The sequence below is a fragment of the Sarcophilus harrisii genome, chromosome 1 (assembly GCF_902635505.1).
Source record: "Sarcophilus harrisii chromosome 1, mSarHar1.11, whole genome shotgun sequence".
NCBI classification, from domain to species: Eukaryota; Metazoa; Chordata; class Mammalia; order Dasyuromorphia; family Dasyuridae; genus Sarcophilus; species Sarcophilus harrisii.
The window spans coordinates 367083237-367097414 of record NC_045426.1 but is presented as its reverse complement, the minus strand read 5'-3'; the positions used below and the strand labels follow the sequence as shown (position 1 = coordinate 367097414).

Below are 14178 nucleotides of genomic sequence, written 5' to 3'. Positions count from 1 at the left end.
CTTTTTTGAGGGGAATATCATAAACTACTGACTCCTTACTCCTTTTAATTCTTGTGTGGCTGAGCCAGGGGTTAGCATGAATCTGGCTATATGGGAGCCCAGAAATAGTTATTCAGCCTAGCTTTGCTGAAGTATGAGTAAGGAACAAAGTCACTCCAGAACCCCATCTGGTAAATTGAGAGGCCTGCTTCTAGAACTAATAGCCACAGAAGCAGCATTTAAATATCTGATGACATTAAGACTTAAATAGCTTTTATATTAGTTGTTTATATAATGTTCTGAGTGCTCAATGAACAACAAAAGAGAAACTATGCACAGAGGATCTGGATGTAAGAACACTCAACTGTGGATCTATCCTGACTGATGAGAGGAAAAAAGAGAAACTGCTACATTAAAGCTAATTCTGCTCAGTATGAAAGAATTACTCATTGGTGATAGAGAAATGATAAGAAGAAAATGAAACAGTGGACAGTTGTGAGAGTATCCTAGACTTTAGAAAGTAATTTTTTTAAAAATCTAAAGAAATAAGAAATGAAACTCTAAAGAGAAATTTTGTTCCCCAAGGATGGAAGGTTCTTTAAAAAATTAAATTCTATCCTTACAATCACAGCAGATTTCAATGAGGAAGAAAAGGAAAATATATTTAAAGAAACTATTATAACCACATAAGTTTTTAGATGAGGTCAGATGTTTTTTAAATTTATATATTTTTTTCAATTAACACAAATCTATTCCCCCTCCCATTCTCTTTCCTATCTCCCCTCCTACATACACAAGTAAGAAAGAGAGAAAGAAAAGAAGGAAGAGAGGGAGGGAGGAAAATAAAGAAAATAAAGGAAAATAAAGAATTTCTCTGGAACATCGACAGGGCTCTGAGACAGAACACTCTGGAAGAAAAGCCTACAAGCCCTATCTTCGAGGCAAGAGAGATCCATTGCATCTTCCAACTTGGTGCTGGCTGGAGGCTAAAGAAAGCAGAGGCAGAAGCCAAGGACAAAGCTGCAAGATCTCTTGGAGTCAAGCAGAGAGTTAGGCCTCAACTAACTGGGCTAATTTGGAAGGAGAAATAAACGTTTTCATTTTTACCAGCTGGCTGTGATTTTGAAATAATTATTTAGGACAAAGTGATTTGTCCAATAGTTCCTGTTTGCCTATTGCGTTGGGCTTGAATCCTACATAATTGATGAAACTCCGAAAGCCACAACAAATTTTGTCCTGGTTCTAAGTATGTTTTCGCTATGGATTTCCAATCATTCAGGGTTAAGATTTCATAAGACAAATTATCTAGCAACATCTTCACATGAGATGATGTAGCCCCATAAAGAGTGCAAGACAGAAAAAGAAAGGAAAACAGAAAAGGAAGGAAAAAAAACCTTTTAAACAAATAAACATAGTCAAGAAAAACAAATTCCTACTTTGACCAGGTCCAAAAAAAAAAAAAAAAAAAAAAAATGCCTCATTCTACTCTTTGAATCTGAGAATTCTCCCCAACAGGAGATGGGAAACATGCCAGATGAGGTCAGATTTTTAAAGGACTAGTATAAAGCTATAAGAGAGCATATAATCAAAGAATGAAAAAGAGTAATATGAAAGTATAAGATTAGTATTGGGGAGCCCAGAATGAGCTGAGATGTGAAAAAATGCTAGCATTAGAAAGGGAGCTTTCAGTCTTGTTCATTGCTGAGAAAAGAATAAGGAAAAAATATCTTTTGCTTTGGGAAAATGGTAAAGTAAAAGCAAAATTACTTAAGTCCTATTCATTTAACTGCATCCTCCTTCCTCTCTGCTCTCAAAATATTTTTAAGCCATCAAGTTAATATTAACCATATCATCTTAGGATATTAAATAATCTGGAAAATCTAATTCCTGAGTCTCCACTGTCAGTCTCTAAAAGATGTAAGAGAATAACTACTGGCATGAATGAAGGGAAAGTGTCCCATTTTCCAAAAAAAAAAAAAAAAAAAAGGTAAAAAATATAGTCTGCACACTGGAGACAATAAGCTTGACTGTAATTTCCAATTAAAAATAATGGCAGCCTTCAGATCTATAAGTCTTACAACTATCATCAAAGCAAATAAGGTTAACCTGACATAATTTGATCATGGTGTTTCTTAGGCATTGCTATTTTATTGTTATTTGCTAATTGCTTTCAAACCACTTTGAAAAAAAAAAGTTTTATTGATATCTTGTGTTTTTACACATTTAGTCATTTCCCAATATAACTTACTCCCATGATAACAAACATTCTTTTTAGTAACAAAGAAAAATAGTTAAGTAAAACAAACTGGCCTATTAGCCACATCTGAAGATACATGCTTTATTCCACACCAGCAGCCTATCCTTTACAAGACCTATTCCTACTTAGTCCCCTACTTTTCAAAAAATAGAACATTCATGGATCCCTAGATTTATCTTACCAGTCCCATTTTCCAGGATTTCTCTGACATAACCAATAGCCATTCCATGGTTATTGTTGTGCACTACTATTTGTCTGGTCCTAGAATCTTTAATGCAGCTAGGTGTTTTTCACTATCTTCATTCCTATTTTGGTCTTCAGTTCCTTCTTAATAGTATTCCAATTCAATTCAAAGCACCTACTCTCTGTAAAGTACTGTGCTATATTCTGAGCCTCTTCTATTCTAATTTTTGTATATTACTTTTTCTAGTTCAAAGACTGATCATCTTTATGGAAAAAATGAAAACAAAATAATTATAGGATCACAGAATCTAAAAGCAGGAAGGGACCTCAGTAGATATTTAGTCTAATCTGTACCTGATCAAGAAAACTTTTCTGTAATATTCTAAGAGCTCCAACAAGTACTCAATCACCTTCTTGAAGACTTCCAGTGAGAGAATGAGTTTCCAAGGAAACTCATTTCACTTTGAGATACTCTTAATTTAAAAAAAAAAAAAAAAAAAAAAGTTTTACATAGACCAAGACTAAATGTTGCTTTTCTACAATTTCCTCTAAATTTTTCCTCCATTTGACAGCCTTTCAAATACTTAAAGTTAGTTTTCATGTTTCCTCTTTTTGTTTTTCCCTCCAAGCTAAACATCTCCAGTTATTTTAACTAATTCTTGTCAAGATCCAATGCTCTCATCATCCTTATAATTTTCTTCTGCTTGTCTTTCATCTTTCCTATATCTGTATCTTTTCTAAAATATGGTGCCTAAAATTAAATAGTTTTCCAGATATGGCTTGGCCAGGACCAAATATGGCAGAGCCATTATTTTTTTTCTTTATACTACGCCTGTCAATAAAACCTAGAAAGTCATAAACTCTTCTGACTGCAGATCAATGGAATGGATTAGAAAAAGAAGAATCACAAACAATGGAATTCAAAAACCCCATACTCAATAAATCAAAAGCATAAATTACCTAGAAAAGAAATCCCTATTTGCTTAGAATATAGTCTGGCAAAAATTAGACTTAAGGCCAACGTCTAATGCCATATTCTACAATAAATCCAAAATGAATAAGATCTGCATATTCAATATCATACCATCAAAAAATTAGAAGAGAAATACATAATACACTTTTCATAGCTATGGATAGAAGAGGAATTCTTAACCAGACAAAGAATTTACACTTTTCATAGCTATGGATAGAAGAGGAATTCTTAACCAGACAAAGAATGGATGCAATTACAAAAGATGAGATAGGAAGCTTGATTATATAAAATTGAAAAGTTTCTGTACAAATAAAATTAATTCACATAGGAAAAGAAGAAAAGCATTGACTAGGAAAAAGATCTTTGTGTTGAATATCTCTAATAAGAGTTTGGTATAGATATAGAGACAACTAACAGAAATATATAAGATTGAAATACATAATATAAATGCAAATATAATTTAAAAAACCATGTCCCAACATATAAATAGTCAAGGGATATGAATAAATAATTCTCAAAGGGAGAATTGTAAAATACTAACAACTATATGAAGGAATGTTACAAAACTCTAAAAATAAGAGAAAAACAAATAAAAACAGTCCTAAAGTTTTCTTACAATTGACAAATTGGCAAAAATGACGAAATATAGGAATTGTCAGTGTTGGAGGGATTGTAGAAAGATAGGAATTGTTGCTAGTGGTGTGAATTAGTATAACCATTATGAAAAGTAATTTGGAATTATGCAAATGAAGTGGCTAAGATGCCCAGATCTTTTAACCATAAAATTACTCAACTTACATGAACTATTGAAAAGCAAAGTAAACAGAATAAAAAAAAAAAAACAATTTACCCAATAATTACAACAAGGTCAATCAAAAGAATAACAGGCACAACACAGTCAACAATGGTACAAAATTATTAACATGTCCCCAAAGATTAAATGTGAGATCCTTCAACTCAATCCTTTTTAGAAATTGAGAAGTTCACAAGAATGAAATATTTTATATGATGTCAGAGTATGTTATAAATTAGTTGATTTTGCTGAAATTTTGCTTTCCTTTTTAAAAAAATTATTCATTATTATGGGTTGGCTCTTTGGGAGAGAGGAATGCTGAGGAAAATTTAGGTGATATAACAAAATCTTTTTTTCTTTAAAAGCTTTCCTTGTCACTAAAGCACCCAGATCTTTTTCAGAGGAACTATTATCCAACTAAGTAATTAAGTACTCAACTCTCAGAACTGTTATGAGAACAGAACCCTGCAAAACATAAGGTACTATATAATATGAATTATTATAATGTCACCTAACTTGGTACAGTATGTGCAGTTATTCTCTGGTGTCTCTTGTCAACATAACAGAGAATAACTGTTTATATTCTGTACAAAGTTAGGTGACATAATAATTCACATTATATAGAGACCCCAGTGGCCATCTCCTCTTTAAAAAGCTTCTCAGCTTTTACAGCTCAACTGGCAATTACTGGTCTTTTAGAGAACCGTTTTAGAGAAGCCTCTAGAGCGCCTACATGGTTCAATTAACAGCCAGCAGAGAATATCTGCATATTCTTTGTACAAAGGCACTATATAATAACAATTTAAAAGAAGAGGAAGGCAGGTGACCAGGAAAGAAAGTTGATTGGTCCCAAAATAGTAAAGGACAAGCTGAGTATAACATTGGTATTCTCAAAATACTGAAGATTCTAGGAAAAGGCATCTGGTGTACTGGCTATGTATATAGGGATAGGAGGGTCTTTCAATTATATTTTCCTTCTTTATGAGTTATTTTTTTCTAAGGGAAGTTGATGTCAGCATATAAAATGATATCAAATCATCTTTCCAGATTTTCTGAGTGGGGGGCTGAGAGCCAAAAAATATGAAACTCTCCAAAATGAATATAGTAGCTTTATGTTAGAAGAACCTCTGACACAAAGATTACAGATAATTATCCACCTCATTTAGAGGGTGGTCTCTGATTGTGTGCTGCAGGGTCCTCAATTCTCTCTGCTGCAAATTTTTTTGTCAAAATCTTAGATATACAACAAAAAGGCATGCTTTTCCAGCAAATAGAAGGGACAATAACACTCCATATGTTACATACATAGTGGGAACGAAAAAAGCATTTAACAAGTGCCTCCATATACTAGGCACTTTGCTAAGTACTATCCATAAATATTACTTCATTTGATCATGCTTAATACCAATATTTTAATGATACTATGTCATATATTATGGAATACTCTATTCCCCATTCCTTACCTTCTCCAAAATTGCGAGGGTTAACTGATACATTAAGAGACAGAATCAATATTTAAAAGGTTTGCAATAGATTAAAACGATAGGACAATTTGCAATATTAAAAAGATAAAGGATAAACACAAGTTTTATAGTTAGGTTGAAAAAACAAGTTTCTAGATATATAAGTGGAGACCCCATTAAGCAGCAATTAATGTGAAAAGGATATGAGGATTTTAGTTGAACACAAGTCTTAATATGAGTGTAATAGAACTACTAAATAGTGACTTTTGCTTTCTATATAGAAATTATCATCCTTATCAATGGAGATAAATGGTCCACTGTAGTGTGTAAATGGTCAGACTTCATATGACACATTATGGTCAGTCATGGAGGTTACATTTTAAGAAGATTATTTTTAAAAGTTGCCCATTTCCAGAAAAGAATGAACTAAACAGTAAAGAGTAAAAACAGAGGTATTTAAGGGACAGCTGAATGATATTTAGCCTGGAATAAAGAAAGCATCTATAATCATGAAAAGCTTTATCTTTTTTTTCTGTTAAAAATATAGTTTTCATTTTTACTTCCAGTGCAAGTATAGCTATTCAAATATATGAACAAGAGCATCAAGAAAAGAAGATTTTAAAATGAACAGGTAAATAAACCAGTAAATAAGAAACTGCATAAGTACAAATGATTCCATACTTGTGTCTATAGTTTCCTTTACTTACTGATTGTTAACCTCACAAAGATGCATCTATTGGTTTTTAGTTATTTTTTATTTTTTAAATTAAAATAATTTAAATTGTGTATTTTGTTTTAAAGGCATTTTATTGATGTCTTTTTTCTTTGTATCACAGACATTTCTAAAGAAGACTCTAACTAAAGAAGACATTCTCCATGCAATTGAACCTTTTCTTATAATGAAGCAACAGGGGAAACTAGGTGGCGCAGTGGATAGAGCACCAGCTCTAAAGTCAGGAAGATCTGAGTTCAAATCCAGCCTCAGACACTTAAGACTTATTAGCTGTGTGACCCTGGGTAAGTCACTTAACCCCAATTGTCTCAGAAAAAAAAGAAGAAGAAGAATAGTAATTAAGCAAAACCTACAATATAATAATTGCACATGAAAGCCATCTTCAAGTACTGACAGGATGTTACATTGTCACTTAATTTGAGATGGAGAAAGAATATCAGTCGCTCTCATGTCTAGTCCATACCAGAAAGAAATCCCCACTCAACATACAAGGCAACCTCTATTGGAAGACTTCCAAGTTCCTTTGGCCATCCATGCCACTTGTGAACAGTTCTCCCTTTTAAAAGGCTTTTCCTAATATCAGTCTTTATTTACTTCATTGAAATCTCCCCCCATAGTTTTGTCATACAAAGACAGAGGATAGGTTTCTTTCCTATTGCTTCAGAGAACAGAAGTAGGCTCAATTTATAGATTACATAAAATTACATGTTGACTAACTGTGAGGAAAAGCTTTCTAAAAGCTAGAGCTCTCCAATAATAGAAAATAATAGAACGAGCTAATTTTAAAGCAATGAAGTATCTGAAATTTAAAAAGTGTTCAAAGACCAAATGATCATCTGTCAAGAATATAGGGAATGAATTCTAGCACTAAGTGAGATGTTGAACTTGATTACCTATAAGATGTCTTCCAACTCTAAGATTTTATGATTCTAAGCCTAGGTGATCACCAAAGGCACAGAACATTGAACTTTGAACCTGGAAGACCTTGAAGATGGCTTTTCTAGGCATATATTGTCTGAATTGAAACAGTATATTTATAAAGTTTTAGAGGTAGGAGAACGTAAAGGAAGGTAAATCATACACCAAAGTGGATTTTTTCACATTTTTTGAGTAATCATCCAAACTGCCCCACAGTAGTTCAAAAACTCTGAATTGGGATGGGAGGGAGCTCTTTTAGAGCCACTAGTGTTTTTTAATATAAATTGTATATTCTAAACATGTTCCTTCCTACTTCTGCTCTTGTTTATTTGGAACTACTTTATATAGACCGTCTCCCGTACCTTTACTTCCAGATTTGTTACATTAACCAATTCTTAGTGTCTCTATCTGGAATTTCAAAGACAGAAAAAAAAGTCACAAGATCCCTTGCTGAGAACTTGAAGGTCACTAGGTCCAACCTCTTCACTCTATAGATGAAGAAAAGAAAGACTGGCCAGCTTCAAGAGTTTGTCCAGGGTCACATGACTATATCTAGTGACAAAGACAAGAATTCAGGTTCCTGATCCCACTTGATATCTAAGGATATGAATACCTTTACTCATCTCAAAATTTCAGTTCAAATGGAAACAATTCAAAAGAAAACATCTTTAGATATGCCACAGGATTTCAAGTACATGTCAATAATTCTGATGATGGGATGAGTGACCAGACTAGAGATTTCATTCATATAGGGAACCTCCCATCAGGAAACAATTCTCCCCATGAAGACAGGTATGTATTCTCCAGTTTATGAACTTTAGAGAATCACATGCCTGGGGCACTAAAAGTTATGTGTTCCAGTATGGTTCATAAAGAAATGTGCATTTTAAAATACATGTACATTGTAATATATGTATAAAATATATTTTTAATATACATGTATAATTAGAAAAAATAAAACAATTAATAAAGAGGGAAAAGAGAAACTATTACCCAAAAAAAGGCTATGTGTTTTTCTTAATGTTATTCAGTCTGTATGAGTATGACCCGAGATCTTCCTGATTCAAAGACAAGGTCTCTATCCATAATAATAAACCATCTCTCATATCAAGATTATTCATCTTTAAAAGATAAAAACAAAAGATTACTCACTTCCATAGTTTTCTTATACTGTAATTGTTTTTGTTTGTGCATGCTATCCATCAAAACTTCTATCTGTAGAAAGAACAGAATTAATAATTAAACAAAATTTATGGATCACATAAAATTACAATTAATTGTAAAACACAATAATCACAATAGAAAAAAAAGATTGAAATTAGTATAGTACAAGAATATTTTTGTCCTTCTCCCCTTCAATAAATCAAAAAGACACTTTACAAATCATCTTGTTAAAATAAATACAATAGACTTTAGGTATAAAATGCCATCCACATCCAGAGGGAGAACTATGGAGACTGAATGCAGTTTGAAGCATGCTATTTTCACCTTCATTTTTTTTGCTTTTAGCTTTTTTCTTTTTTTCCCTTTTGTTGTGATTTGTCTTTCACGATATTACTAATATGGAAATATGTTTCAAATGATTATTCATGTACATGTAAATCAGATTGCTTGCTGTCTTGGGGAGAGGGAATTTAGGGAGGAAGGGAGAAAAAATTTGGAACATAAAATCCTACAAAAATGAATGTTAAAAATTACCTTTACATGTAATTGGAAAAATGAAATACTATTGAGAATAAAGTGACAATATTAAAAACAAAACAAAACAAAAATCTTGTTAATCCCAATCTTTATATTCCTAACATATTAGGACTAGAAAGAATTTTAAGGGATCACCCAGTCCTCCCCTGTACTCATAGACGATGTCACAATTAAATCTTCCCAATTAAATATTTTTTCTTAAAGCTTAAGACTTACTTTCAGCAAATATCCAAGGTAGTTCCATCCAATTTCTGACAAGTACTCATACATTTTCCCCAATGCTCCTTTGTCTCCTGATGGTACCATCCAGGTTTAAAATCTCAGTCATCTTTCTCCTTCCTCCTCCCTCACATACAAAGAGCTGCCATGTCCTGTTGGTTCTATTGTCACAATTGTCTCTTTGAGTTTTTCCTTTCCTAACAATTCATACTGCCATCAGGTTCCCCATTCTTCTCACTTGTTCTTTGACTCTCAGTCTCCATACTAAGTTGCAACGACTATTGATTCTAGACTTTAGACTTTTCCTTTTTTTAACACTGAACTTATTTATTTAGGAAAAACCTTGAAGGGGAGAAGGACTTGAGTTTGAATTTTTGTCTGCCAGTATGACTTTAGGCAAGTGAATTAACCTTTCTAGACCTCCGTTTCCTCAGTCTTAAAATGAGGTTAGTCTATATAACTTTCCAGACTGAAAACTTGTAATCCTTTTCTGTTCTCTTCTATGCATTTTTAAAAACTGACACATAGCCCTCTTTTTTGACATCCATCCTCTCCTCCACTCTCCTCTCAACATTAACCAAAAGAAAGGGAAAAGCAAATAATAACTTGTAACAAATAAACCTAGTCAAGGAAAAGTAGCTTCACAGTGGCCATGTTCAAAACCACATATTTTTCTACTTTATATCTATCACCTTTCTTCTAGGAGGTAAATAACACTTTTTATTATAGGTACTCTAGAGACAGGTTTGGTCATTGTGATAGTCAGAGCTCTGAAGTCTTTCAAAGTTATTTTTCTTTACAACATTGTTATCCTTGAGTAAATTGTCTACTTCTGCTCACTTAACTTTGTATTTCTTCATTCTACCCAAGATTCTTTGAAATCATGTCTCACTTCTAATGGCATAATAATAAAATTCTATTACATTTATATACCACAATTTGTTTAATCATTCCTGAGGCAATTTAAAGCACCTCCTTAGATCTAGTTCTTTGTTTTTGTCATTTTTTCTCACCTTTAATCACTCCTTCAGGAATAGAAAGTTTGATTTGCTTATAACTATTTTTCCCTGGTATTATCTACCTCTTAATTTTCCCTCTCCCTTTCTCTACTTGTTTCCGTGTTGAGTTGGATGTGTTTGTACACCAAACTTTGTATATTCAACTTTTCTTTGTCTATTTCCAATGAGCAAGTTTAACTGATTTTACTTTTTATCTTTTTCTCCATGTTTGTATATTCCTCTTCTGACACACCTTAATTATGGAAGTAGCAATTTCCACCTTCCTTTTTCTTCTTTATATCTTTCTTCCTTTTACATTCACTTCTCTTTCCCTTCTTAAATGCTCATAATAGAATCAACACCCCTCAGAACTTTGTTTTTACTTATTTAACTTACTCAATAAATACCTTTTGAAGACGGTAAGATGCTGAAAGGTCTCTTGTTTCTTCTCTATTAGAATGTTACCATAACATCATTATACAGCTCCTTCCAGTTACTCAATCAAAGTTACCTTTTAAGATTTTTTCTAATTGTTTATTTCAGAGCCTATATTTAACTTTTTATCTCTTGCTTCATTTCTTTTACATATTCACAAAATTTAGAAAATTCACTTTTCTCTTTTTGAATCTCTGCTTGCAGTTGTTACAGAGTTAATCTTGTAATAGCCTTTGATATTGGTGTTTTCTGTGATTTACTTATCTGCCCCGCTATAATTCTTAAATTAAGGCTTTGTACCAGAGTTGGGTTCCATCTCCTATGATACTTCTGGGTGCTTAGCTTTACTTGGTCTCCCACCCCTTTTTCTGTGCTTTTGCCCAGAATGATGAGCAAAGGATAACTTCAAGGTTATAGAACCCGAGTGAATGGTAGAATGGTGAAAACCTGGATAGAAATAAGGAAGTTAGGAACCTAAGGGGAAAGATGAATTCTATTTTGGACATGTTAAAATTGAGGATCCTTGGAATGTTCAGGTGTAGATGTTTAGTAAGCAGTTCATAGTATGGAGTGGATGCCTCTTCTCTGCAGGAAAGAGATGAAGGGTAGATATATCAATTTGGATACTATCTTCACAGAAAGGAGGAAAGGAGGGAGAGAGGGAAAGAGGGAAAAAAGAAAGGAGGGAGGAAAAGACAATAAATATAGGATGACATCTCAAGGATATGGTTGATTCAAGTGAGGTTTGTTTTTTTTTTGTTTGTTTGTTTGTTTGTTTTTGTTTTTTTAGCTGATGGGGGAAATCTAAGCATTTTTGTAGGCAGTGGGAAAGGAGCCATTAGATTTAGAAAGATTAAAGAGAATGGATATGATTATCAGATCAGTCTGTTAGAGGACAACAAAAGGAAGGTCTGCAAGTGGCAGTAGAGAGCAAGGCATTTATCAGTTCCTCCTCCAAGACCAATATAACTTGGGAAAAGAGAAGCTATATATTGACTGCTATAAGTTCCTTTTGTTTCTGGCACATAACAACACTTTCATTTTGGAGGTTCAATCTAATGAGATATATCAGTTTATCTAAATCTTAGTGGTAGTTATCTACTGGTCTCCAGACCATTCTTCCTCATTTCTGTAGGAGTTTAGGACCTGGCTTTGAGCATTCCTCTCCCTCCTCAATCTTTGACTTCTCAGTTCCTCATCTCCCCAACATCCATGATTTGCATTTAAATAAATTGTAGTTATTTCTTTTTTTTTCTCTTTTTAAAAAAAATTTTAAGCTTTTTATTTCAAAACATATGCATAAATAGTTTTCAACATTTACCCTTGACTGCACTTACTTCACACTTTATTTCTAACTTCTGAAATCCTTCTCTCCCTTTAAAGCTGAGCTCAGGTACTACCTTTTCCATGAAATCTTCCCAGATCATCCTGACTTAAATTGAATTTTTCCTCTTCTTTTCTTAGAATACTTTGTCTTGTCACATTCTATCTTGTGTCATATATATCTGGGTTCGTGCCATAGCTCCTATTAGGCTTAAGCTCATTTATAGGAACTTTGCTCAATGTAATGAGCAACAAGTACTGTAGAGGAATCGTGATGAAACAATGCAGAATGAGAAAACTAATGCCCATAGAAGTTACTTGCCAGAGTCACACAACTTTCAAGTATCAGAATCGTATCTTGGTCCTCCTGATTCCAAATCTTTTCACTACATTATACAATATATATATATATATATATATATATATATATATATGTATATATATATATATATGATGACATTAAGAGAAAACAGAACAAATTATCTAATTTTCAAAAATCAAGGATTCAATCAAAGTCAATGGTTTTCTTTCTGATTCTATTAAACACTTCTTACAAAGATATTTTGTCCACACAGGACAGCTCAATGAAAGAACCAAGCTTGTTTTTAGGAACTCTGATTAACATAATGACCAACCACTATTGTAGAGGAGCCATGATGAAATGTTGGACTCAAGATGCAGATTGGGTACTATCTTCACAGATTAAGACCTTTCTTTTCTTTTCTTTTTTTTTTTTTTTTAGATATGGCCAATGCACTGATTTTTTTTTTTAGTTGGTTATGAATATTTGTTAGGAGAACCCTATTTTTCTTTTCTTTTTTCCAGTGGGTTGGAAGGATTTAGTGGAATGGAGAAATAATTTATTTTTGCATAATGATTGTTAATTAAATTAATAAATTAATTTCTAAAAAGAATTAAGCTCATTATATGAATAATTCTTAATCAAAGAATACCTTTAGTACTTAGGGGATAGAGTTTTGGAGATCAAAAAATCCAGATTGACTATGAAAGTTGATCAAATGAGTTCTCCATTTCAGTTTGCCTTTATAAATCCAGTCTACCAGAGGTGAAGATTGTATTGACTCTGAAATGGTTTTTAATCTGGTCAGATGTGGTCTATTTCTGCTACACTTTTGGAAAGCCCATGATCCTTCTAAGTTTCTCTCTAAGATTTGTTGCAGTTAATTTAGCCAGAATATTTTTAAGATAGAAATTTTGGCAATGGGACAGTCTTTTTTTCCCATGCTCTAGGAAAAAAAAAAAAAACTGGAAAGATCTATATTTATCTATCTCACACCACACCCACTTAGGTTTTAGAGCTAAGGGAGCAAAGATCTCTCTATATGACTTATTTTCCAGGAAGTGAGAGGAAAAATACTTTTTAAAAAGAGAAGTTAACAGTGACTCGTTTTTTTCCAAAAGCTGTTTAAAAAAAAAAGAATAAGAGGTATCCAAACAAGGAAGTGGCATCTTAACAAGTACCTATTGTGACATGAGTAATTATGAAATTTTTAAAGAAACTTTGGACTTTCTAAAGAAGACACAAAAGATTTACTCTGGTTCCAAGAGGGAATTTATGAAAAATAATTTACGACAATATCCATTTACGTTGGATATTGTGTACAGAGCACTCTGGAGCATATTTCAGATACAGAGAATTTGATGTTTGTAGTTTTTAAAAGAAGAAATTCAATGGCTTACAAAATTAACAATACTCCTTCAAAAATGTTTAAGGACTAGGTAAGGGTGGAGTTGTGGCTGGAAATGAACTACACAGAATATGTAAAACTACTAAAGAATATCTAACGGGTCACAGTATTTATTACCAGGGATAAGATAGCTTCTTTGCTAATAAAAAAATTTTACCTTTTTCCTTTGTATTTTCTGCCTTTCCTTGAATTCTTCCATCTTCCTAGCTTCTTCCCGTAGAGTTTGTGCCAACTGGAGGTGAAATTGTCCCACATTATCTATTTCTGCAAAAAGGAAAAGAAAAGGACAGAAACCAATGTCAATATAAATTCTAATTTTAATTCATTCATCCACTTATATGAAAGTGCTTAACACAAATTCAGTGTCAAAAATTTATTCATCACTGGAAAGGACATAATATAGAACAAGAATTCTCAATCAGATATCCAAAAACTTTTAAAAAACGCTTTCATAAGCTATTTCAGTATAATGTAATTTATTTCCTTTGTAATCC

General features: G+C 32.7%; 1 protein-coding gene across 2 annotated transcripts in view; it reads right to left on the bottom strand.

Annotated features, from left to right (window-relative positions):
- Positions 1-14178, bottom strand: part of PSTPIP2 (proline-serine-threonine phosphatase interacting protein 2) — a 65946-nt gene that overhangs the window by 20747 nt on the left and 31021 nt on the right. For both annotated transcript variants that reach the window (XM_012541144.3, XM_012541145.3), the window contains exons 5-6: positions 13842-13948; positions 8452-8514 (exon numbers count right to left, since the gene is read on the bottom strand). In XM_012541144.3, coding sequence (XP_012396598.1) covers positions 8452-8514; positions 13842-13948 — 170 coding nt within the window. The remainder of the gene's footprint in view (positions 1-8451; positions 8515-13841; positions 13949-14178) is intronic.